This window comes from Podarcis tiliguerta (genome assembly GCF_965153285.1).
Source record: "Podarcis tiliguerta genome assembly, chromosome: 16".
NCBI lineage: Eukaryota > Metazoa > Chordata > Lepidosauria > Squamata > Lacertidae > Podarcis > Podarcis tiliguerta.
Genome location: NC_139549.1, coordinates 7,863,798 through 7,890,414, shown reverse-complemented (window position 1 = coordinate 7,890,414; position 26,617 = coordinate 7,863,798). Strand labels below are relative to the sequence as shown.

At 50.6% G+C, this 26,617-nt stretch overlaps 1 protein-coding gene across 3 annotated transcripts in view; it reads right to left on the bottom strand.

Moving 5' to 3' along the window:
• DENND4B (DENN domain containing 4B) overlaps positions 1–26,617 on the bottom strand; it is a 57,986-nt gene that overhangs the window by 3,042 nt on the left and 28,327 nt on the right. For 2 of the 3 annotated variants that reach the window (XM_083416421.1, XM_083416422.1), the window contains 17 exons: positions 25,928–26,103; positions 24,132–24,232; positions 22,061–22,276; positions 21,027–21,172; positions 20,054–20,193; positions 18,934–19,057; positions 16,270–16,476; positions 15,149–15,277; positions 13,596–13,749; positions 12,749–12,919; positions 11,062–11,492; positions 9,122–9,226; positions 7,870–8,045; positions 6,453–6,642; positions 5,378–5,623; positions 3,312–3,417; positions 1,297–1,462 (listed from right to left, as the gene is read on the bottom strand). In XM_083416421.1, coding sequence (XP_083272547.1) covers positions 1,297–1,462; positions 3,312–3,417; positions 5,378–5,623; positions 6,453–6,642; positions 7,870–8,045; positions 9,122–9,226; positions 11,062–11,492; positions 12,749–12,919; positions 13,596–13,749; positions 15,149–15,277; positions 16,270–16,476; positions 18,934–19,057; positions 20,054–20,193; positions 21,027–21,172; positions 22,061–22,276; positions 24,132–24,232; positions 25,928–26,103 — 2,984 coding nt within the window. The remainder of the gene's footprint in view (positions 1–1,296; positions 1,463–3,311; positions 3,418–5,377; positions 5,624–6,452; positions 6,643–7,869; positions 8,046–9,121; positions 9,227–11,061; positions 11,493–12,748; positions 12,920–13,595; positions 13,750–15,148; positions 15,278–16,269; positions 16,477–18,933; positions 19,058–20,053; positions 20,194–21,026; positions 21,173–22,060; positions 22,277–24,131; positions 24,233–25,927; positions 26,104–26,617) is intronic. The other variant, XM_083416423.1, reaches the window with a different exon arrangement.

Below are 26,617 nucleotides of genomic sequence, written 5' to 3'. Positions count from 1 at the left end.
TCCTGACAAGACAGAAGTACTGTTTTTTGGGGACAGGGACCGGGTGGGTGTGGGGGACTCCCTGGTCCTGAATGGGGTAACTGTGCCCCTGAAGGACCAGGTGCGCAGCCTGGGAGTCATTCTGGACTCACAGCTGTCCATGGAGGCGCAGGTCAATTCTGTGCCCAGGGCAGCTGTGTACCAGCTCCACCTGGTACGCAGGCTAAGACCCTACCTGCCCGCGGACTGTCTTGCCAGAGTGGTGCATGCTCTAGTTATCTCCCGCTTGGACTACTGCAATGCGCTCTATGTGGGGCTACCTTTGAAGGTGACCCGGAAATTGCAATTAATCCAGAATGCGGCAGCTAGACTGGTGACTGGGAGTGGCCACCGGGACCACATAACACCGGTTCTGAGAGATCTGCATTGGCTCCCAGTACGTTTCCGAGCACAATTCAAAGTGTTGGTGCTGACCTTGAAAGCCCTAAATGGCCTCGGCTCAGTATACCTGAAAGAGCGTCTCCACACCCATCGTTCAGCCCGGACACTGAGATCCAGCGCCGAGGGCCTTCTGGCGGTTCCCTCATTGCGAGAAGTGAGGCTACAGGGAACCAGACAGAGGGCCTTCTCGGTAGTGGCGCCCGCCCTGTGGAACGCCCTCCCATCAGATGTCAAAGAGATAAACAACTACCTGACATTCAGAAGACATCTTAAAGCAGCCCTGTTCAGGGAAGTTTTTAATATGTAACGCTGTGCTGTTTTTAACACTTGATTGGGAGCTGCCCAGAGTGGCTGGGAAAACTCAGCCAGATGGGCGGGGTATAAATAAATTATTATTATTATTATTATTATTATTATTATTATTAAACCACACCTTTTTTCATGAGGACTGGAATCTTGGCTTGCCTTTAGGGAAAGGATCAAGGCAAAATAACAGGGCACTTGGACGAGGAAGGCCTCCGGTTCCACCATCTCCAGGTATGTCTGCACCAAATCTCGACAGTCTGACTTAATATAAGGCGTCTTCCTCTGTGACTATTTAAATATACCCTTCATCCAGAAGCATGGGAAGCAGAATCCTACTTTTATCTTTAGAGGAGAGGGCCATGGCTGAGTAGCAGGACACCTGCCTTGCATGCAGAACGCCGAAGCTTCAATCCCCAACATGCCCAGGCAGGGCTGGGGAAAGACTCTCGCCTGAAACCCCGGACGGCCTCTGCCAGCCAGTGTAGGCAACACTGGGCCAGGTGGGCCCAAGCTTGCCGCAGGGACGTGCAGGAGTGGGTGGGCAGAGGGGCAGGAGAGGAGAAACCGTACCTGGGCATGTGTGCCGTGCCGGACTGCTCCTTCACCGTGTCCAGGAACAGAGAGATGGCCTTGTGCATCTCGCCCATCCCGACCGAGCTCAGCACAGCCTCCAGGAAGGAGAGCGAGAAGGGGTGGTTGTGCCGGCGCCAGGACTGGAGGCGGGTGGGGATGTTACCTGGGTGGGGTGCAAAGAAAGGCGGTTACGGGTCTGCGAGCGGACTTACGCATACTGCTTTGAGGTACTTGCTGCTTAACTGTGTTGCACAAAATGTGGATTTTCTGCTGTTATTATTACAGTGGTGCCCCACAAGACGAATGCCTCGCAAGACGGAAAACCCGCTAGACGAAAGGGTTTTCCGTTTTTCAATGCGCTTCGCAGGACGAATTTCTCTATGGGCTTGCTTCGCAAGACGAAATGTATTGCGATTCCTGGGTTTTTCCCCCCCGCTCCTCACCCCCTTTTCTAAGGCACTAAGCTGCTAATAGCTAATAGCCTTTTAGCAGCTAATCCGCTAATCCCTTAAGCCTTTAATAGCCGCTAATAGCCGCTAAACCGCTAATAGCGCTAATCCGCTAATGGGCTTGCTTTGCAAGACGAAAAAACCAGTAGACGAAGAGACTTGCGGAACGGATTCTTTTCGTCTTGCGAGGCACCACTGTAGTTGTAACAGTATTTGGTACTCTGTGAATTTTGCACTATACGGGGTATGAGAGACAGCGAGAGTGTGCCTAAGTATATACTGTGTTTATGCTCATCCAACTGACATGTGACTGCACTAGGGATGGGCGATATTTATTTTATTGGTTGAATTTATATACTGCCCTATACCCGGAGGTCTCAATATTTATCAATATATTGTCCAAAACCGGTCTGAAGTCCATATTGTGATATTGGTTGCATAATTGTTGACCTGGCAATACAGTGGTACCTTGCTTCTCAAACTTAATCTGTTCCGGGAGTCTGTTCGACTCCCGAAACTGTTCGAAAACCAAGGCGCAGGTTCCGATTGGCTGCAGGAGCTTCCTGCACTCAAGTTGAAGCCACGTCCGACGTTTGGCTTCTGAAAAACGTTCGCAAACTCGAACACTTCTGGGTTTGTGGCATTCAGGAGCCGATTTGTTCGGCAACTAAGCCATTTGAGAACCAAGGTTTGACTGTATATCACAAATAATGATGCATGTCAGGGCTGGGCGATATATCGTCCAAAACTGGTCCAGTCCATATCGTGATACTGGTTTCATAATTTTTGACCTGGCAATATATCATGAATCATGGTGTGTGTGTGTTATGCAAAAAATCACAGTGTGGGGAAAACTATGAAGCCAGCCGATGCCTCTACATAGCTCCATCCCTATTTCTTACATTGCATTATATCAATTATGTGTGTTCAAGGCATGCATGAGCGTGCATTGCCCCAAGCCCAGAAGTGGCAAAAAAAAAGGACCCTAAAAAAGAGCGTAGAAAGGGCAAAAAAAGACATAGAAACAGTGCCTAGCGACCCACGAGCCGTTGCATGTTCAATCCCAGGAAGCCCTTGCACCGACCGTTAAGGTCTGCGGAGAGTTGGAGTTTGGGCAAGGAGGCTTAGAGGGAGCAACTGTGGCGCTTGCAGGCTTTTCCCAATAGTGTTTCAAATATTCGTGATTTCACTGCGTTATGTAACCCTCGTGGAAACTGGGAGTTGCCCGTATAATCTTCTTTTGAGGTGGCGGGATAGGTAAAAGAGATTTCTGCTGAAACGTGAAGTGGTTATACAAGTTGGATGGATGGATGGATGGATGGAATAGCCCTCCCCTGCTGTTTGTCCCCAGGACAGACAGGCAGACTGCTCTTGAACATGGAAGCTCCATTCCTCATGAACACGGCTGGTGAAAGGCTAAATGGGATCACATTTATCTAGCTCAGCGGGGGGTTTCCACACAGCTAACATTCCAGGATCTCCTGGAATGGTCCCTCCCCTCCGCCTAGCAACCCCACAAAAAGGTAACCCGTGGTCTTGCTATTCCTGGAACACGCCACTTACCGTGGAACCTCCAGAGGACGTAAAGTGGGGGGTAGGTGTCGGGGTCTGGCGTCAACACATCCCAGACCAAACGTACGTTCACAAGAAGCCCCTCCTGAGGCAAGCCCTGTGGAGAGGGAGAGCGGTCATTGGGGAAGGTCAGAGAGCGCAAAACAAATAATTTGTATTTCTATGTTGCTGTCCGCTCATACGGATCCCAAAGTGGTTACCGACAATAAATAACAATGGTGTAATGAAACACCGCAGGTACAATTAAGCCACGTTGCATAATTAACCAATCGGTCAGTGAAACAACTGCAATGCTACTAACGGGCCGGCAGCTGAAATATAAGCCAAGTATCACAGCTGCAGTGCAAGCTTCGGCCCTGTATACCTGAAGGAGCATCTCCACCCCCATCGTTCTGCCCGGACGCTGAGGTCCAGCGCTGAGGGCCTTCTGGCGGTTCCCTCATTGAGTGAAGCCAAGTTACAGGGAACCAGGCAGAGGGCCTTCTCAGTGGTGGCACCCGCCCTGTGGAACGCCCTCCTGTCAGATGTCAAAGAGATAAACAACTACCTGACATTCAGAAGACATCTGAAGGCAGCCCTGTTCCGGGAAGTTTTTAATGTGTGACATTTTAATGTATCTTTAATCTTTGTTGGAAGCCGCCCAGAGTGGCTGGGGAAACCCAGCCAGATGGGCAGGGTACAAATAATAAATTATTATTATAAGCCGTATTGAGAAGCCAATGGTCAGAGATGAGGGGAGTTGGAGTCTAGCAAAACTTGGAGGGCCACACCCTGGCTCCCCCTAACCCTGGTAACAGAATCATGGAATTGTAGAGTTGGAAGGGACCCCTAGGGTCATCTAGTCCAACCCCCCCCCCCCCCTGAAATGCAGGAATCTCAAATAAAGCATCCATGACAGATGACCATCCAATCTCTCCAAGGAAGGAGAGTCCACAACCTCCCGAGGGAGACGGTTCCACTACTGAGCAGCTCTTCCTGTTAAATCTCTTACGGTCGGAAAGTCACAGGACAATTTATGGACAACTTGCTTTAGGGCAGTGGGGAGGAACCAGAAGTTGCTAGACTACAACTCCCATCACTAGGGATGGCCAGGGCTAATGTGAGTGGCAGTCCAGCTACACCTGGAGGACCACAGGCTCCTTGTGCGAAACATGTCCCAGCCAATCAGAGATCACATATCAAATAATAATAATAATAATAATAATAATAATAATAATAATAATAATTTTTATTTATACCCCTCTCTCCCTGGCCAGAGCCAGGCTAAGGGCAGCTAACACCAATAAAATCACAGTAAAAACATAATAGAGAAAAAAGAGAGGAGGGGAAAGAAAAGAAAAAACCCCAATTTAAAATACAGGTTAAAATGCAATTTAAAATGCAGCCTCATTTTAAAATAGCTGATAAATCAATACCATAAGGGGAGGGAAACATAAGGGTCACACCAAGTCCAAACCAAAGGCTAGGTGGAACAGCTCTGTCTTGCAGGCCCTGCGGAAAGATGTCAAGTCCCGCAGGGCCCTAGTCTCTTGTGACAAAGCGTACCACCATGTCGGGGCCAGCGCTGAAAAGGCCCTGGCCCTAGTTGAGACCGATCTAACCTCCTTGAGGCTCGGGACCTCCGAAGTGGGCCTTAAGGTCCTCCGCGGGGCATACCAGGAGAGGCGGTCCCGTAGGTACGTGGGTCCTAGGCTGCATAGGGCTTTAATGCACTTTCAGAGGTGTAAACTCCCATCGCCCCTGACTGCTGGGAGTTGGGAGTCCAGCAGTTTCTGGAGCGCAACAGGCTCTGTGCCTCTGCTTTACACCTCTGCAATTATATTTAATATTTGATCCCTGATTGGTTGGGATGTGTGTCCACGGCAGGGAGTCTCTGGTCCTTTAGATCTCAATGGCCTCCCATCACCCCTGACCATTGGGCCAGGCTGCCTGGGGCTGATGGGAGTTGGAGTCCAACAATGTGTTGAAGGGCCATAGAAGGTTCCCACCTCTCTTGGTCCAACCTATTTTGCAGGGTTGTTCCCGTGAGGATAAGGAGGGATGGGGAGATGAGTCACCTGCGGTGCTGACTGGAAGTGCTTGCTAGCCAGGAGCAGCTGGGGGAGGCTGCTGGGCAGGCCCAGGCGCTGGAAGTACCACACCAGGTTCCAGTAGATGATTGGGTGGTTGTCCACCAGCTCCGGCTGAGACAGGAAGTCCCCTCCCTCGTTCTCCAGCAGGGTCTCCAGCTCCTTCCGCAGGACTAAGGGGCTCAGGTAGGCAAAGGCCAGGTGTTCCACTTCGGGGGCCGGACCCTGAGGAACCTGGAAGCGGGGGGAACGAAGCGCAGGTAAGAACAAGGAAGGCGTCACGACAGACGTCAACCCTTGCGTTGCTTTCGCCCGTTTTCAACTTTACCGCCAGACCCCACAATATAAAAAAGGGGCCAGGATAAAGCTTCTGGGGGCCGCATTCCAACAGTAGGCAGGGCCAAGGGCAACAGGGGGATGAGAGATTAATCTGAATTTCACCTTAGTATGTTTCTGGCAGTTCTTATTCTTAACCGTAAGCAGGCTTAAGCCCCGTCAGGTAAAAAGGTGGGGTATGAATAAATTTCTACATGCACACTCATACAAACACCAGGCAAGCAAGAGGCAGTTATCAGATTTTGGTGAGGACTAGAAAGTTGATTTTTGAATTTTACTTTAAAGAAGCTAAATCGATCGAACGTGGCTATACGGCATCAAGCCAACTTCAAAAGTTCCAGAAGCAAGTCCGCAGCATTTAATGCCAAGGGGGTGAGCCTGGGTTCAAAATAGGCCTGCTTTGTACCCTAAGTGTTTTTTCCTGTAACTTGAAGCCACGGGTTTGAGTCCTACCCTCCCTTGAACCCTGATTATGCCCTCTGGCTTCCCTGGATGAGTCTCTTGCCTGAGGCAGGAACTAGCCCACCGCGCAAAGGTGCCATTTACATGTGTTGCCCCGCCCACTTCCGCCTCTGGCTCCGCCCACCACTGGCATCACGCGGCCCTCGAGAGCTTGCCCAAACGGGAATGAGGCCCTTGGGCTCTCCGTGTTGCTCCTCCTCTCATCACAACTCCCTCGTTTTCTAGCTGCAAGACCCGGAAGGTTCTCCCCCAAGCCCATCTGCACCGGAGACTCGGTGAAGCCGTTGCACAGAGACCCAGCCCTGGACTCCCTTCCGGGTTCCGGCTCAGCTTCATCCAGAGACAGGCAGTGGGAGCGGTCGCTGAGGACGGGGCCCTGGCTCCCTGGGGCGGGGGCTTCGCTGTCCCGCGGCCAATCGGAGGAGATAGAGCTGGTGTCCGAGGTGTCAGCGATGCTGGGGAGGCGGAAATGATGGAGAGAAAAACATCTCAAGTTATATGCCAATGTATTCTAGTCTTCCTTTTTATTTTTTATTTTTTTGCAAACATGAGGAGTAGAGCCTTACTTAAAAAAAGCAAGCACCAAGCGTCTTCCTTCACCCCCGCACTCAAAACAAGCCATAGATGAGACAGCTAACCTGTTTCTCGGCCTGTGTTGCAAGAAGGGAAAATCCAGATGTGTAATAAATAAATCCCTGCACCTAGAAAACTAGAATACAGTGGTGCCTCGCAAGACGAAAAGAATCCGTTCCGTGAGTCTCTTCTTCTAGCGGTTTTTTCATCTTGCGAAGCAACCCTATTAGCGGATTAGCGCTATTAGCAGCTATTAAAGGCTTAGCGGCTATTAGCGGCTATTAAAGACTTAAGGGATTAGCAGATTAGCTGCTAAAAGGCTATTAGCAGCTTAGTGCCTTAGAAAAAGGGGGTGGGGAGCGGAAAAAAAATCGCAGGAAATTGCAAGACATTTTCGTCTTGCAAAGCAAGCCCATAGGAAATTCGTTTTGCGAAGCACCTCCAAAACGGAAAACCCTTTCGTCTAGCGGGTTTTCCGTCTTGCGAGGCATTCGTCTTGCGGGGCACCACTGTACTGGAGAAGATGCTGCTGGACTCCATCATCCTGACATACTAGATTTCTAGGTGCATGGAATATTTGGAGGGGGGGGTTGCTTTTGCTTTTTGGACTTTTTTAAAAAAAAAAGAGGAATTGAGCTCTCCTCTGAAGGTCAGAAAGGCACAACCCAGACACAGAGGGCTGTATCCAACCGAGTTCTACTCCAGAGTAGACCTATTGAAAATGGACCTAAATTAGTCATGTCCATTCGTTAAAATGGTTCTCCTTTGAAAAAAGGCCCAGTATTGCATACAATTCCAGGCTGACCACAGTTTGCTGTTATTTGCAAAGGGCTAAGCCTCTTGTCTCCGGAATCCTAAGAACAGTCTCAGTTCTCCAATTCTCTGCCAGCCATCCGCTCTGTCGCCACCTACTGGTGGCTCCCTGACTTCCGCCCCACCAGTCTTAGGAGCCTTTCATTGGTTGTAAGCACTGCCTGTCATTGCCTCTGGTGCCACCAAGTGGTGGGCCCCCTAAGTTCCGCCCCACCAGTCCCAATGGACAGCAGCCAGTGCTGCTGACCAGGCCACCCCTATAATGACAGGGGAGTGGAACCGCCCGGGGTTCTGACCTGGGGGCCGCCTGGAAATCCTGGATCTCAATGCTGAGGAAGGGCACGAAGGGGCGGGCGCAGAAGGAGCAGGTGGTGTTGAGGTTGGAATCGTCCGAACTCCAGCCGGCCATCACCTCTTCGTCGTACACCAGCGAGCTGCAGGCCTGGCACCGGGAACAGCTGGAGAGAAGGACCTGAGCAGGTCGGGAAGAAGGTCAGGAAAGAACTTGCTTGGCAAAGGCCCATAGAATCACAGAGGGCAAAGAGTGGCTTGCAGACTGTCCGTTGAAACAAGACAGTTCCTGGCCTGCAAGCTTAAAGTCACGGCACACAAGGGCAAAGGATTAGGGAGGGTAGAGGAAAAAGCAAGCTCTGGAACTGGCTCTTGAAGAACCGGTTCTTATTTGTGGCATAGGAACAACTCAGGAGCGGGAGGCACCTAATGGAACTCGTATTTCAGCAGAGAAGGTGGGGGACAGTGTTGTGTAAGGGTTACAGTGACAGACTTGGACCTGTGAGACCCGAGTTCTAGTTTCTCTGCTCACTGGCTAACCTTGGACCATTCACAGGCCCTCAGGCTAACCCACCTCCTGGGGTTGTTGCAAGGATGAATTGGAGTTGGGGCAAGGGGGAACCATGTACCTTGATCTCCTAGGGAGAAAAGGCACAGTAGAAATGTAATACTAAATTAAATGAAATTAAACAGTCGAGCAGCAGTGTTTTGAACCAGCTGGAGTCTCCAGATCAAGCCCCCGAAAGCAGCCCCAATTAAAGGTAAAGGGACCCCTGACCATTAGGCCCAGTCGTGACCGACTCTGGGGTGGCGGCGCTCATCTCGCTTTATTGGCCGAGGGAGCCGGCATACAGCTTCCGGGTCATGTGGCCAGCATCACTAATCCGCTTCTGGCGAACCAGAGCAGCGCACGGAAACGCCGTTTACCTTCCCGCTGGAGTGGTACCTATTTATCTACTTGCACTTTGATGTGCTTTCGAACTGCTAGGTTGGCAGGAGCAGGGACCGAGCAACGGGAGCTCACCCCGTCGCGGGGATTCGAACCGCCAACCTTCTGATCGGCAATTCCTAGGCTCTGTGGTTTAACCCACAGCGCCACCCGCATCCCAGCCCCACATTGAGTGCATTGCAAATAACTGAGGCTTAATCATGATGCTTGGAGAGTACAACTACGGTACGTTGAAGTACGGATGGTGGAGAGAGGAGCTTTTGAGGGATGCAGGCAGAATGAGTCAGGGATGGCAAGCTGGAATATACCTCAACCGCCGGAGACTCTGTCAGCAGATCGGTGGATTTCCGGAGGTTGAAACTGCACAAGGAGCTGTTTGAATAATCGTACTCGCTGCCCAGGGACACGGAACTCTGTTGCAAAGAAAAGGAGGGTGGGGAATAATTGTTGAATTTTGTAGCATAAACCGTAACAAGAAATAACGCACACCTCAAACGGAGACAGTGAATCGAGTAACCAAGCAAGGAGGAATGGCGATAATAGGAACCCGGGTAGAGGCAACTCCCCATTTACACGGGGGTTAAGTCCCGAGGCAGCGCACACTTAAGCGAAATTGCGTTTACTGGGAACACCATTGAAGAGGCCTGCAAACACCACAATCGCTCCCTCCCAGTGGCGTAGCGTGGGAGGTGCAGGGGGGCCGGCCACACCGGGCGCAACATCTGGGGGGACGCTCGCACTCACAGCTCTCTGCCCCTACCTGGCTCACTCACTCTCTCTCACTGCAGTGCTGGCTGTGCGAATCCGATCCGAGCCGCCGGGTCGCCACCCACTGTGGAGGGGGGGGGGTGCCAGGCATGTGGTGCGGTGCGGAGAGAGAGCGAGGGACTATCTGGGGGAGGGACAGTGCAGCGGGGGGCGCAAATTACTTGCCTTGCCCCGGGTTAGGGGGTGCAAATTACTTGCCTTGCCCCGGGTGCTGACAACCCACGCTACGCCACTGCTCCCTCCAAACCTTCATGCTCAAATTCCGACTCCCTGACTCCCCAGGTCTCAAAGGTGCAAGGGCTCGCGGGATTGCACTTGCAAAGGCTTGTGGGACTGCTAAGCATAGTTCCGCGCCATTTTTGTGCTCTTTTAGGGCCGTTTTTGCCCCTTTCCATGCCACTTCCGGGTTTGTTTTTCATCTCCGCCAAGCTAAGCAGTTGGCTCCTTACCTCTCTCGCCCTGACCTAGCCACTGTGATCCACGCGACTGTCACCTCCAGACTGGATTATTGTAACTCGCTCTATGTGGGGCTGCCCTTGAGACTGACCCAGAATCTCCAGCGGGTGCAGAATGCCGCGGCAAGACTCCTTATGGGGTCTTCGCTGCGAGATCACATTCACCCGGTGCTATACCAGCTGCACTGGCTCCCGGTGGGGTACAGGATCAGGTTTAAGGTGCTGGTTTTAACCTTTAAAGCTCTATACAGCCTAGGACCCTTGTACCTACGGGACCGCCTCTCTTACCGCCTCTCCTGGTATGTCCCACGGAGGACCTTATGGTCTTCAAACAAAAACATCTTGGAGGTCCTGGGAGGTTAGGCTGGCCTCAACTAGAGCCAGGGCTTTTTCGGCTGTGGCTCTGATCTGGTGGAACGCTCTGTCACAAGAGACTAGGGCCCTGCGGGACTTGACATCTTTCCGCAGGGCCTGCAAGATGGAGCTGTTCCACCAGGCCTTTGGCCAGGGCACAGCCTGACCCCCCCCTCCTTTCATCCTAATAGAACTCTAGCCCAATGGTTGCCATTAATCTGATTTGAACTGATTTTATAATGAAATGAAATGATTTTAGAATGTTGTATCATTTTATTGTTGTTAGCCGCTCTGAGCCCGGCTTCGGCCAGGGAGGGCGAGATATAAATAAAATTATTATTATTATTATTATTATTATTATTATTATTATTATTATTACTACTTTGGCGAGATACAGCCCTTGAACACACATAAATGAGGAGTTGCCTAAACAGGCCAGAAGCCTTTATTCCCAGTGGTGTAGCGTGGGTTGTCAGCACCCGGGGCAAGGCAAGTAATTTGCACCCCCTAACCCGTGGATTTGTGCCCCCTAACCCCCCAGATGTTGCGCCCGGTGCGGCCGGCCCCCCTTGCACCCCCCACGCTACGCCACTGTTTATTCCACAACCTGCTTTGTTCCAGAACCACTTCTGGCACGGTTACCGCGCAGCCTGCTGCTCTGGCCTCCCTACCTCGGAGGCAGTGGAGCCCGGGCGCTCGCGAGGAAGCAACAAGCGGCTTTCCAGCGGGCTGCGGCGAGGTGGGAGGTCCCGCTGCTCGGACCCATGGCGTGTGTGCGAATGCTCCGCGGTGGCGCCGTGTCTCAGCGACGGCCGCTTGATGGGCGAGAGCAGCTGCTGGAGCTTGGCAGCCAGGCTTCTGCGCGGTGTGCCGCTCCCAATGCCGCGGTTCTCCGACCCCGTGGTAGAGCCATCCAACCGCCCCGGGCCCGGCTGAGTGTCCACGCTGCTCAGGGTCAACCTGTCGCTCTCGTCCGTCAAGAAGCTGCTGACGTCTGACAGGCTTCCGTCCTCAGAGCTCCCGGCCCGGCCTTGTAGCCATTGGGGCAGGGCAGGGAGTGTGCTGCTGCCGCCGTGGTCTGTGGCGCCCAGGCCCTTGGTTGCTGCAAAGCGGGAGAGGACAGGAAAGGACTGATATGGGTTACAGCAGTACGTTTCCGAGCACAATTCAAAGTGTTGGTGCTGACCTTTAAATCCCTAAACAGCCTCGGCCCAGTATACCTGAAGGAGCGTCTCCACCCCCATCGTTCTGCCCAGACACTGAGGTCCAGCGCCAAGGGACTTGTGGCAGTTCCCTCAGTGCGAGAAGTGAGGTAGCAGGGAACCAGGCAGAGGGCCTTCTCGGTAGTGGCGCCTGCCCTGTGGAACGCCCTCCCATCAGATGTCAAGGAAATAAACAACTATCTGACTTTTAGAAGACATCTGAAGGCAGCCCTGTTCAGGGAAGTTTTTAATGTGTGACATTTTAATGTATTTTTAATCTTTGTTGGAAGCCGCCCAGAGTGGCTGGAGAAACCCAGCCAGATGGGTGGGGTACAAATAATAAATTATTATTATTATTATTATTATTATTATTATTAGGCCAGGGCGTGGGGTCAAATGCGGCCCTCCAAGCCATGCTATCCGGCCCTCAGGGCACGCCAAGTACTGTCCCTGCTTTGCACCCTCCTTGACGGTTTTTGCCTAGCTGGAACCTGTCCGTGGACTCTGCTTGTGCCTCTTGGCCTGCCTTAATGGAGGGTAAAGCAGGTGGGGTGTACCAATGTGTGTAAGGAAGTGTCCTACTGTAAGAAATAAAATTCATGCTCATTGCCCCTCCCACTTTGGGCTCTGGCCCCGCCCACCACTGGCACATGGCCACCGGAAACCTGCGAGGGAATGCGGCAGATATAGCAGGGCAGAAAGGTATTGCCGAAGTGTTGGCCTAGTTTAGAGAAAAAGCGAGTAAGAGCAACACTGGAACTTGGGGACATCCAGCGTTAAACTGTGGAACTCCCTGCCACAGGAGGCAGTGACGGCCACCAAGGCGGATGGCTTTAAAAGGGGACTGGGCAAATTCACGGAGGGGAAGGCTATCAAGGCCAATAGCAACGACGGCTGTCTTCTGACTCGACAGTCGGAGGCAGTGATGCTTTAGAATACCAGCTGCAGGAAGCCACAAGAGAGAAAAATGCTCTTGTGCTCAGGTCTGCCTGATCCTAGGGCTCTAATTAGGTTCTCCCCCCCCGTTGGATATATTTTCGAGAGCCTTAATGCATTTCGCCCATCTCCCATTTTAAAAAAGGAAGGAAGGAAGAAAAGAAATAGGAGATGTTGCTCCTCTCCAAGGACCCCCCCCCCGCCCGCCTCCAAAACTCACCACGAGCCACTCCAGCTTCTGGCTCCTGCTGAGGGAAACTGAGGCTGCCGCTCTTCACCAGCGACGTGGACGGAAGGTTCTCGGTCACGTTGCCCCCAGACCAAGTCGTCTGCCGCTGCAGATTGGACCGGGACCGGGACCGGGAGCCTGGCATCTTGATGCCTCTGCCTTCTGCCAACGGAAGCAGGGAGAAAAATGCCGTCTCCAGCAGCCAGCTCGGACCAAACCTTTTAAGTCCTTTGCATCATGATTAACCTGCTAGTATATCCATCCCAATGAGCTCTAGATGACACTTTTCTGAAGCTGCTTCACGTCCAGACCCCACCTCAAAGCAGTTTGCGGAAATCAAATCACACTTTGGATTTGATATCCCGCTTTATCACTACCCGAAGGAGTCTCAAAGCGGCTAACATTCTCCTTTCCCTTCCTCCCCCACAACAAACACTCTGTGAGGTGAGTGGGGCTGAGAGACTTCAGAGAAGTGTGACTGGCCCAAGGTCACCCAGCAGCTGCATGTGGAGGAGCTGGGAATCGAACCCGGTTCCCCAGATTACGAGACTACCGCTCTTAACCACTACACCACACTGGCACCTTTCAACTATCAACACTCTCCCTCCTCAACATTTCTCTCTCTCCCTGAACTGCCTCCGCCAGGGGCTGTTCTCCCAGGGAATACCTGAGGTAGCAAGGCCCCTTCCATTGGCTTGCCAAGCTTGCCCCATCTTCCATGTGACAGCCCTTTAGCTATACAAATATGGCTATCATTGTCTCCTCTCAAGTCTCCTCTTTCCCAGGCTAAACATACCCAGCTCCTTCAACCGTTCCTCATAAGGCAAGGTTTCCATACCTGACTGGCTGCTGACGCTCTGCGATTCTGCCTCACGCTGCCGCTGCCGCAGAGGCTGGCGGAACTGGGCGGCCCCCAGGACGACGTTCCGCAGCTTGGCCCAGCGGAGGCGGCCTCCCTGGGTTCCAGACGGCCATTTGCATTCCAAAATGGCCTATGGATGAGCAGGAGGAGGAGGTGAGAGGGCAACAAAGCAAGTGCCGGGCAGAAGGGAGATCTCGGGCTCTCGAGATCACATAACACTGGTCCTGAAAGACCTACATTGGCTCCCAGTACATTTCCGAGCACAATCAAAGTGTTGGTGTTGACCTTTAAAGCTCTAAACCGCCTTGACCCAGTATACCTGAAGGAGTGTCTCCATCCCCATCGTTCTGCCCGGACACTGAGGTCCAGCGCCAAGGGCCTTCTGGCGGTTCCCTCACTGCGAGAAGCAAAGCTACAGGGAACAAGGCAGAGGGCCTTCTTGGTAGTGGCGCCCCCCTTGTGGAACGCCCTCCTCCCACCAGATGTCAAAGAGATGAACTACTACCTGAAATTTAGAAGACATCTGAAGGCTCCAGGGAAGTTTTTAATGTGTGACATTTTAATGTATTTTGCTGTGGGTTAAACCACAGAGCCTAGAACTTGCCGATCAGAAGGTTGGCGGTTCGAATCCCTGCAACGGGGTGAGCTCCCATTGCTCGGTCCCTGCTCCTGGCAACCTAGCAGTTCGAAAGCACTTCAAAGTACAAGTAGATAAATAGGTACTGCTCCAGTGGGAAGGTAAATGGTGTTTCCATGTGCTGCTCTGGATCGCCAGAAGCGGCTTAATCATGCTGGCCACATGACCCGGAAGCTGTACGCCGGCTCCCTCAGCCAATAAAGCGAGATGAGCGTCGCAACCCCAGAGTTGGCCACGACTGGACCTAATGGTCAGGGGTCCCTTTACCTTAATGTTTGTTGGAAGCCGCCCAGAGTGGCTGGGGAAGCCCAGCCAGATGGGAAGCGTACAAATAATAAATTACTATTACTATTACTACTGGTAGATCTCAGGGCAATTTGCCGAAGATCAGCAAGGGATTTTGATCCCCAGTTATAAAGCTTTCGTTCCCTCCCTAAATTGGGTGAGAAATAATGCTTAGGGGCGGAACTAGGCATGAGCTTCCTTTTGCAGTTTCCTGGCCTGAATATGTGGCTCTTTCTATTTTCCTCAGAGTCCCCTGGCAAGTCCCCTACAGCCTCTTCCATTCCAGAACCACACAGGAGCACAGGCCTGCAGGTACCAGTTCCAAGCCCTCTCATGGCTCTGGCCATGCGCTGAGACAACATCTCCCATAGCTCAGCCAGCTGGGCTTGCTTGGAGCTCTCCAGGGTCCTGATCTGTCTTTTCAACTCCTCAGGCTTCTCACAATCACTGCCACTTCTCTCTGCAGGTCCCCCGAGCCCCAGGGGGAACAGCAGATGCTGGACACACATCCTTATACCCTGTGCCCTGTTGAAGCAGAATGCCCTCTGGCAGAGGTGAGGCGGCACGAGGGAAGGTGGAGAGGTCTGCAAGCGAGCAAGTGAGGTACCTTGTTGTAGTAGCCATAGGTGATGGTGTTGGGCACAATGCCAGCCCTCTTCATCTCCAGCAGCACTCGGACGGAGAGGACAGGCTCGCCGTATTGACCACACAGCTGCATCAGGATTCGGTAGCACACCTGAGAAGCGGGAGGGCAAAGAGAGGGCATGAACGGTTGTGGGTTGCTTATCCCCTTCCCTGCCTTACCCCTTGCCAAGGGAGAATCCCACATGACAGACCTACAATTCAGTATATCTGAAGGAGCGTCTCCACCCCCACCGTTCTGCCCGGACACTGAGGTCCAGCTCTGAGGGCCTTCTGGCGGTTCTCTCACTGCGAGAAGCGAGGTTACAGGGAACCAGGCAGAGGGCCTTCTCGGTAGTGGCACCCACCCTGTGGAACGCCCTCCCACAAGATGTCAAAGAGAACAACAACTACCAGACTTTTAGAAGACATCTGAAGGCAGCCCTGTATTTACGGGACCGCCTCTCCTGGTCTGCCCCACAGAGGACCTTAAGGTCCATGAATAATCATAGTTTAGAGGTCCCGGGCCCTAAGGAAGTCAGACTATCCTCCACTAGGGCCAGGGCCTTCTCAGTGATGGCTCCAACCTGGTGGAATGCTGTGTCCCATGAGACCAGGGCCTTGCAGGATTTAACCTCCTTCTGCAGGACTCATAAGACAGAGCTATTCCGCCTGGCTTTCAACCTGAATTTAGCCTGATCTTTCATTCCTCTTCCTTCCGTCCCCCTTTTATGAAGATTCCCCGCTCTGGGACCCCACAGCTAATTCTCCCCTGGTCTCCTCGCTGGCCCCACTAATTCAGCCAGCTAGCCCTGGTGATCATCTAATGTTTATTGGATGGATTTCCCCCCTAAACTGATTTTTGAATTTATTGTTATTCACGTTTTATACTGTATTTTATGCTGTTTTTTGTTGCTTCAATTAAGTGTTTTAAATTTGTTGTTAGCCGCCCTGAGCCCGGTTTTCTGAACCGGGAAGGGTGGGCTATAAATAAAAAAATATTATTATTATTATTTATTATAAGAAGCCGGTTCAGATGAATTCAAAGGACCGAACCAATTCTGCACGCTAAAGATGGGGGAGACGGCATCAGGCTCCAGCAACTACCTCATCGGGAAGCACCACCTTCTTGGTCTCCATCTGCTTGAGCACCTCGTAGGCCGTCTGCAGGGCCCGCACCTTAGAGGTTGCTGCCCGCACGTAGGTGGGCAGCGTGATGAACCACAGGCCGTAGCAGTGCCCCAGCAGGCACTTAGCCCACATATCGGGCATCGCGGAGTACTTCTGAGCCACCCGCTGGGCTACCTTCATTTCCTGGAAGCGGTGGGGAATGAATGAACGAATCGTTATTTGCGTCAGCCATCGGCCGTAGCAATAAAACAACAATAAGACAGACAAAGAATAAAAATAAAAAGTCAATTATATAAAACACATTTTAGGGTTTTGAATCAATAAGATAGTGGATCTTATTCTGATTGCCCCAGCTAAAAAAAACCCCTTGCAACCTTTGCTGTCACCTGCTCATCTTGATGATCTGCCAAGGAAAGGGCTGGGCGAGAATGGCAGATGAAGCTGATGGACTACATGGAATTGGCGGAAATGACTGGCAGAATCAGAGACCAGGGAGAAGAGTTGGTGGAAGAAGATTGGAAAAAATTCAAAGTATATTTACAGAAATACTGCAAAATTAATGAATGTTAGAAGAATGCTGGAATGAAGTTATATGGTTTTAGCAGAAATGTTATAAAGAATTAAGCAAAAACTGATTGTTAATGGGCCAAAGTGGAAAATTTAAAGTTAGATTGTGTTAAGATAAATTATAGAACAAAAAATTGAGAAAGATGGAAAGGATTTGCTGAAATAGCTAATTGAACTGGAATACAAAAAAGGGAGGTGTGAGGAGGTCAATGAAACAAGTAAATGAAAGGTAAAGATATGGAAATATTGGGTGTGTTTTTAAATGTTTTTTGTTTTTCTTGTTGTTTTGATGTATTTTTTTGTCTTTCTTTTTATTTTCGATGTATTGTTTGTTAATTTTTTATTGTTTTTTTTTCTTTTTTTTCTGTAACTATTAAACTTCTAATAAATATTATTTTTTTTAAAAAAAGAGAGAGAGAGAAACGGCTGGGTGACCCGGAATGGACAATAAAAGAGGGGTGATAATCTCCTTCCTTTATAAAGAGTGCAAGCCAGGAGGGCATGCGCCACCGATCTGGTACTGCCATCTCCACAAGGACACAAATTTTTTATGTGGAATCTGTTGGAATCGTCCCTCGAGTGGGGAAGATTTGTGGGGTTTTGGGGAGAAGAAAGAGAGAAGGTCACAAGTGAACTCGAACAATTTATTTCTCAACTGCACTGTAGCCCAAGGTCAACAGGGATTAAGGTAAAGGTAAAGGGACCTCTGACCATTAGGTCCAGTCCTGACTGACTCTGGGGTTGCGGTGCTCATCTCGCTTTATTGGCCGAGGGAGCCGGCATACTGCTTCCGGGTCATGTGGCCAGAATGACTAAGCCGCTTCTGGCAAACCAGAGCAGTGCACGGAAACGCCGTTTACCTTCCCACCACAGTGGTACCTATTTATCTGCTTGCACTTTGACGTGCTTTCGAGCTGCTAGGTTGGCAGGAGCAGGGACCGAGCAACGGGAGCTCACCCCGTTGCGGGGATTCGAACCGCCGACCTTCTGATCGGCAAGTCCTAGGCTCTGTGGTTTAACCCACAGCGCCACCCGCGTCCCCAACAGGGATTAGCCAGGGTTATTTCTACCCAGAGCAGACCTGCTGAAGTTAATCAACCAGGGTTAGGCCACATCTGAAACCTACTACTAAAGCCCTGTGGTATCTTTTCAAAACGTCATGGCTTCCTCCGCAGGACTCTTGGGAACTGTGGTCAGTTAAGGGTGCTGCGAGTTAGGAGACCACTATTCCCTTTACAGAGCTAGAACTCCCAGAGTTCCCTGGGAAGAGGGACTGAATGTCAAAACAGCTCTGGGAATGAGGTCTCCTAACAGCTCTCAGCACCCTCAACAAATGACCAGCTCCCAGAATCCTTTGCGGGGGAAAGCCATGTCTATTTAAAATGATATTTCACACACGGCGCTTTAAATGTGCAATGTGAAAGTGCCCTTAAGGTCCAGCTCCGAGGGCCTTCTGGCGGTTCCCTCCCTGCGAGAAGTGAGGTTACAGGGAACCAGGTAGAGGGCCTTCTTGGTAGTGGCGCCCATCCTGAGGAACACCCTCTCATCAGATGTCAAGGAATTAAAACCTATCTGACTTTTAGGAAGACATCTGAAGGCAACCCTGTATCGGGAATTTTTTTATGTCTCATGTTTTACAATTTTTTATGTTCCATTGTTGGTTATTTAGCAGATTAACTGCGCTGCAGAAAGCGTGCTGGGGAGACCACACATTCAGGAAACAATGAAGAAACGCAAAAATAACTTTTGCTTGGCTTTAATTACAAAAACAAAAACTCCTCTGACATTAAATTACATTAAATCTATAAGTATGACCCATTCACCAGGGTACTGAGAGAGGTACGCGCTGCTCTTTATATACTATACCCAATTGCTGACACAGCTTAATTAACACAACGTAACAGCACCTGCTGTATAACTAGGTCATGCTATTTGCTCAGGCCTTTAAAGAGATACACATCTTGTGAAACAATAATGAACCTTAATATTTAAAGAAACCATTCAACAGCTATAAGGCCCAGAGTGGCTGGGGACACCTGTAGCCACTGCTGCAAACCTAGGCGCAAACCCTACCTGTTTGGTCCTGCGTGGAGCTGGGCTGCTGGGAGCGCTGGTCCGGGCTTGGCAGAGTGAGGGCATGAGCTGGTCCTGGGGCCGCTCAAAGAGCTTGGCCTGCAGCCTGGGGAAGCCGTCGTACCTGGCGTGAAGAGAGAGAAGGAGGCGGTCGGCTGAGTTGTGGCCTTCCCCCTTGAAATAAAGCAAGTTTCTAGACCTCCTGCTTCTGAATAGTTCTAAACAGGCACATAGGAACGGTCATATACAGAATCAGACCGCTGTCCCCCTAGCTCAGTACTGACCACACTGACGGTCAGCAGCTCTCCGGGCTTTTATGCAAATTTGCAAAGCAGATGCTATAGCACTGAGCGGCAGCCCCTTCCTGCAAAAGGAAAGTAAGATTCTAGTCCTCACTGTTCTGAATAAATAAGAAAATGAGTCACTTGAGTTGGACGGTTAGTGCATCTAGCTCAATATTGCTGACACGGACTGGCAGTAGCGCTCTCCAGGATTTCAGACAGGAAACTTTTCTGGACATTTTGGGATGGAATTCTTCTTGCAAGGCAGGGGCTGTTCTGCTGCTGAGTTATAAGCCTTCCCCAAAGAGGCTCTCCTCTCCATGTCAAGCCCCACCCTGGCTTCTGCTGGTCACCTCAAGGTGTGACCGGGAAGATTGCAGGCCCACTAATTAATTTCACAGGGTCTTATCTGAGTAGGGTCAACATTCTGATGCAACCCAAAAAAACAAAAACAAAAACGAAATCTCAAGCTATGCTCTCTCTCAACGTTTGAACAAAATTATCTAAACTGTTTACGTTCCTCCCACACCCCCAATTTATACACACAAAATCAGTGTGTGTTATGGTAAGTGACACAGAAGACACAGATTTGGAGGGCTGTCACGTCGAAGGTGGAGCAAGCTAGATTTCCGCTGCTCCAGAAGGCAGGACCTGAAGCAAGGCGTTCAAGTTGCAAGAAAAGAAGTTCCGACTAAACGTTAGGAGGAACGTCCTGATAGTACGAGCTGTTTGGCCAGGGACTCTTTAGCTGTGATTTCTGCATCACAGAGGGTTGGGCTGGATGACTCCTGAGGGGCCCCTTCCCAACTCTGCCATGCTGTGATTCCAGCAGAACTCACTGGTAGCGCGGTGGCAGCTCAGCGCCATTGGGTCCGGTGGGCTCCTCCGGGGGCATGATGAAGACGGTGTGTTCGCTGCCGTGAGTGTCGTCTAGTTCAATCAGGGGAGATTCCTCCATCTTCTCCAGGTCCACTTGCACCTGAGCGGGAACAGCGATGGCAGAAGAGAGAGAGATGATATTGTGACGTGCATCAACGTGGAATCGTGGCCTCACATCAGGGGATCTAGGAAGCGGTCACTTTTTAAAGTCCCTTTTTAAATTTAATGACCATTTCAAGGAGCTCCTGTAGACTGCAAAAGCCTTACAGTGGTACCTTGGATCTCAAACTTAATCCGTTCCAGAAGTCCGTTCCGAAACCAAAGCGTTCCAAAACCAAGGCGTGCTTTCCCATAGAAAGTAACGTAAAACGGATTAATCCGTTCCAGACTTTTAAAAACAACCCCTAAAACAGCAATTTAACATGAATTTTACTTTCGAATGAGACCATTGATCCATAAAATTAAAGCAATAAACAATGTACTGCAGTCACACAATCAATCAGTAGCTGAACTGGGTTCCACACGTCACAAAAACAAAACAAAAAGAGCCGCAAAAACAAAAACGAAAATAGCAAAAACAGACAGTCCTCTGCGTAACACTCAAAAGGGAAGTGTGGCACTCAAATCGGAATTGTAACACTCAAAACGGAGCACATTCAGCTTCTCAAAAAAGTTCGCAAACCGGAACACTTACTTCTGGGTTTGCAGTGTTTGGGTTCCAAGTTGTTTGAGTACCAAGGCATTTGAGAACCAAGGGACCACTGTACTGGGACTGGATTAAGGACTGCGGGAACAGCCACCCACCCTTGACTGAAGTATCCCCCCATTGCTTTAAGTAGCACACTTGACAGATGAAATTCACCAAATCTCATTTTGACTGTTCAATAGCCTGATCTGTACAGCAGCCATTTCCTGGGCCCCAGCTGAACCCACCTTCTCCACGCAGGAATCGAAGAACTCTAGGGACGTGTGCCGGTCGTTGACGAAGGAGCACTCTTCAATGAACTGCGTGAAGAGTTGGGTGCGGAGGAGCTGCCCGTAAAACTTGTGATACGCCCGGTCACGTGACTTCAGGAAGCCTGGATTGGGGAGGGGAGAGAATGGGAGGCAGTGGTGGCATAGTGGTTAGAGCACTGGACTAGGGCCAGGTAGACTCAGGTTCAAATCTGCACTCAAGATATTGCCGTTGTCTTTGCCGTTGTTATCTAGTCATCTCATGAAATTTATGTACTGTATGATTGCAGAAAACAAGCAAAAAACCTCAAAGAGGTTTTGCAAAAAAATAAAGCGACGAAACAGCTATTTTAAAAATTTGAAAAAATAATTCAAATTATTTTTAGCCAAAAGCTGAAGGCTAAAAACCAGGCTAACACCTGCATCATAAAACACATTTCATAAAGTTTGTATACTGCTTATAAAAAAAAACAAGCGAAAAGCCTCAAACATTTTGTTGTTGTTGTAATGTATGCATCTCATAAAATTTATCTACCATATGATTGCAGAAAACAAGCAAAAAACCTCAAAGAGGCTTTGCAAAAACAAAGAGACAAAATTATCAGAAAAGCAACCCTTTATTCAAAAGGAAAGATCAATGACAAAGCTGTAAATAAAACTAAAACACATGTCTACGTTTTATACGTCTCAATGGTCTATGTCATCTTGGGAGGCAGAATATAGTCCCTGCGACCAGAAGCTGCTGATATCCTCCATGAATATGCCCTCCCTCACTGGAACATAAGAAGATAGCTCAGTCGGAAGAGCATGATTCTCTTAATCTCAAGGTCGTGGGTTTGAACCCCACGTGGGGCGAAAGATTGCAGGGAGCTGGGCCGGACAATTCTACGGTTCTAAGAGCCTGGCTCGTGGATCAGGCCTGTGGCCCCTCTAGCCGAGCATCCTGTCCTCCAGGGGAAGCCCCCACGGAGGACCCGGGTGCCATGACAGCTCCCTCCCCTGTCTTGCCGTACCCTGGAGGTTGAAGAGGCTACTGGAGTCGCGGGTCTTCTCAGAGGGCGCCTGCGTAATGGGCAGGAGGTAACAGCGGTAGCCCTTCAGGAGGCAGGCCATGAAGCGCAGGAAAGCCCCCTGGATGTCCAGTTCCAGCTGTTTCCGCCGGCCGTAGATGACATCGTAGTCGGTCAACAGGAATTCCAGGGTGGCTTCCTCGACGGGCCGGTTATACACTGCAGAGGAGAGGGCGACAAGGATGTTAAGGAGGTATTCAGGTTCTCTTACCCTAGTGAAGAAGAAGAAGAAGAGTTTGGATTTGATATCCCGCCTTTCACTCCCTTTAAGGAGTCTCAAAGCGGCTAACATTCTCCTTTCCCTTCCTCCCCCACAACAAACACTCTGTGAGGTGAGTGGGGCTGAGAGACTTCAGAGAAGTGTGACTGGCCCAAGGTCACCCAGCAGCTGCATGTGGAGGAGCAGGGAAGCGAACCCAGTTCCCCAGATTACGAGACTACCGCTCTTAACCACTACACCACACTGGCTCTCAACCTGTGCAGTGGTTCTCAACCTGTGGTTCCCCAGATGTGGTTGGACTACAACTCCCATCATCCCTGAGCTCTGGCCTTGCTAGTTGGGATGATGGGAGTTGTAGTCCAGCAACATCTGGGGAACCACAGGTTGAGAAAGGCTGCCCTCGTGGTTTCTAAGCGGAGGTTGGGTGGCCAACCTATCAGGGATCCTGTCAGCAGGATTACCTCACAGAATCATAGAGTTGTAGAGCTGGAAGGAGAACCACAAGGTTCATCTAGTCCAATACGGGAAGTTTTTTTTTGCCCAACGTGGGGCTCGGACCCATCTTCGTATTGGTATCACTTCCAAATTTTATGAGTCAGAAATGGTTGCAATAATATTTGTTTGTAAGCCAGGCATGTTCAAAGTCCGGCCTGAGGGCCTAATCCTGAGCGACTGCTGATTGAATCCAGCCCTTGTGGCAGTTTATTTCCTGTTGTAAAACCCCCCAAAATGTTGGTCCTGGGGCCGCCTCTCTATCATCTACCCAGGCAAGCAAAGAGACAAGATCAGAGCTCAGGGGCACATCCACAGCCAGGACAAAACACTCAAAGAGGGTGTGAAGCAGGGTTGATGATGACAACAACAACAACAACAACAACAACAACAACAACAACAAATTTTATTTATACCCCACCCTCCCCAGCCAAGACTGGGCTCAAGGCAGCTAACACCAGATATAAAAACAATTGATTAAAATAAAAACTGAAAAACAAGATTAAAATACAACATTAAGATGCAGCCTCATTTCAGTAGAAACTCAAATGAAAAACTTTTGGGGGATGAAAACGTCAAATCTTCACCAAGGCCAACTATCCAGACTGGTCCTACGTGGGCCAGAAAAAGCCAGGGAAGTCCCCAAATAGGAGTTCCATCACAGAAGGAGAAAGGAAAAAGGAAAGAGGGGGAGGGGATCAAGTTGATTCCAAGCCAAAGGCCAGGCGGAACAACTGATGAGGGGGTGTGGTCTGGGGAGAGGGGCGTGGCAGAGAGGAGTTCTGAGGGGGGTGGCCTGGAGAAAGGGGCGTGGCAGCGAGGAGTTCTGAGGGGTGTGGCAGAGGAGTTCCGAGGGGTGTGGCCTGGAGAGAGGGGTGTGGCAGCGAGGAGTTCTGAGGGGTGTGGCAGAGGAGTTCCGAGGGGTGTGGCCTGGAGAGAGGGGCGTGGCAGCGAGGAGTTCTGAGGGGTGTGGCCTGAGGAAAGTACCAAGGGCCAGATAGAGAGGCCTAAACCACGGTTTGTTGGTTTATAAACCTTGGCTCACATTAACCACAGGGAACCGCAGACCTAGGGGAGGGCCTTCCGGGCCTCTCTATTTGGCTCTCGGGACTTCCCCTGGCCAGATTCCCACACAGACCCTGTTGCACCCCTTCCCTGAGTGCTTCTACTGGCGTGGGATATGCCCATGAACCATGCTTGTTTGGATGGAGGAAAGAGAGGAGCGTTAGCCATGGTTTCGTGTCACAACATTTGCATCCCCTCTGATCCTGATTCCCTTCACTGCATGCAGTGACTACTCACTTTCATCCAGCTGATGGTACAGGGAGTTCAAGCAAGCCAAGAGCACCTTGCAAGGCTTCCGAGGCAGCGACCGCGTCGACAGCAGCTTCCTTTCCTCGCACCTGCGCATGGAGCAAAGCTGCCTTTACGGTTAGTGCCTCCTGCCGGCCCGCCCTGCAGCCACGGCGTTCCCCCACCCCTCCCTGCCTGCTCCCCACCTGCAAAGAGGACCCCTTCCCAGAGTTGCTCTTTTGAAAACAGATTCCCCAGCTGCACTGATTCCCCAACAGGGAAATCTTGCACGAAGACAAACAGCAAGCGGGGAGTGAGATCCAGTGTGGCCAGACTTCTGGATGAGGAGCTGGGAGAGTGCAGGGTTCGAATTCCCTCTGAGCCATGGGCGTGACCTCAGGCCTTGCCGCTCACTCTCGGCCTACCCTACGTCACAGAGGGGGGGAAATAAGGGGGCCATATTCCCTACCTTGAGCTCCTTGGAGGAACAGTGGGATACTAATGGAGAGACCCACAGATTTATCTACAGAGTAATGGGCACTGAAGAACCTTGAATTAACAAAAAACAACTGTTTTAACCCATAAAGTATGATTTATACCCCAGCCAGATGGGCGGGGGAAAAATACTAAATAATTATTATAAATTAATTATTATTATTATTATTATTACAGTGGTACCCCACAAGACGAATGCCTCGCAAGACGGAAAACCCGCTAGACGAAAGGGTTTTCCGTTTTTCATGTGCTTCGCAGAACGAATTTCCCTACGGGCTTGCTTCGCAAGACAAAAATGTCTTGCGAGTCTTGAGATTTTTTTCCGCTCCCCACCCCTTTTTCTAAGCCGCTAAACCGCTAATAGCCTTTTAGCAGCTAATCCGCTAATCCCTTAAGCCTTTAATAGCCGCCAATAGCCGCTAAACCGCTAATAGCGCTAATCCGCTAATAGGGTTGCTTCGCAAGACGAAAAAACCGCTAGACGAAGAGACTCGCGGAACGAATTAATTTCGTCTTGCGAGGCACCACTGTATTATTTATTTGTAGCATTTATATCCCACCTCATTTTCTTCTCCACAGAGCTCAAGGTGGCCTCACGGTTCTCTTCATTTAATCCCACAACAACCTTGTGAGGTAGCTTAGGCTGAGAGGCAGGGACTTGTCCCAGGGAGTGAGCCTCGTGACCAAGCGGGGATTCAAACCCTGGTCTCCTAGCACCCGGCCCGACACTCTAACCACTGCTCCACACGAAGTGGGGGGGGGGGCACCCTTTGCTAGTTACTGTAATACGAACGAGGGAGATCTTAAACCCTGAAAGTCATTTATATTGATGCAGATACGATTTGTGCCGATCTCTTAAAGTTTAATAAAACGAACAAGTTTAAAAAGAGAGAGAAGGCGGCATAGCTGTCAAGCGTCCCGTATTTGGCGGCACAGTCCCTTATTCCAGCGCCATGTCTCGCTGCTGTCCCTTATTGAGGATGTCTCTTAAACAAGCTACTGAAGGTAATGGGGCCCTTTCTATGTCCAGCTTGCTTTGTCAACAACAAATTGTTGCTGTTTTTTTCTGTTGAATATATGCTATATGGTAATTTATGGACCTAATAGGTATCTAAAGCCATTTGCACGCAACAAAATATGTATTTTATCAAAGTATCCCTCATTTTGGCTGCTGATCCCTTATTTTCGAGGCTGCTGGTCCCTTATTTTCAAATCTGTAAGTTGACAGCTATGGAAGGGGGCGGCGGGGAGTCCTTGCAAAGGGGATGGGGAGCAGGTCGCGCCCCCCCCCATCCGCTTGCGGCACTCACTGGAAGATGGTATTGGTGTCCAGATCGACGCAGATGACGTCGTGCGGCGGGTCGTAGAGGTCGAAGTAGCTGGAGTGGACCCCGACGATGAAGGGCACCGGGGCGCACAGCACGTCGGCCAGGGTGAGCGGGCAGAGGGGGATGTAAGGGCATTGCCAGTGCAGCGGGAATATCATCTGGGGGGAGCAAACACAGAGGTGAGGGCTGGGGGCCTTGGAAGGATCTGGCAGGGGAATAAAAATACAGTGGTACCCCGCAAGACGAATGCCTCGCAAGACGGAAAACCCGCTAGACGAAAGGGTTTTCCGTTTTTCGATGCGCTTCGCAGGACGAATTTCCCTATGGGCTTGCTTCGCAAGACGAAAATGTCTTGCGAGTCTTGAGATTTTTTTCCGCTCCCCACCCCCTTTTTCTAAGCCGCTAAGCCGCTAATAGCCTTTTAGCAGCTAATCCGCTAATCCCTTAAGCCTTTAATAGCCGCTAATAGCCGCTAAACCGCTAATAGCGCTAATCCGCTAATAGGGTTGCTTTGCAAGACGAAAAAACCGCTAGACGAAGAGACTCGCGGAACGAATTAATTTCGTCTTGCGAGGCACCACTGTATGTTGCGAGGCCTAGATGGAGGAAACCGGGGGTCCATATGCACTGCACATTTAAAGCAGTGCTATCCCACTTCAAGCTTCTCTCCCC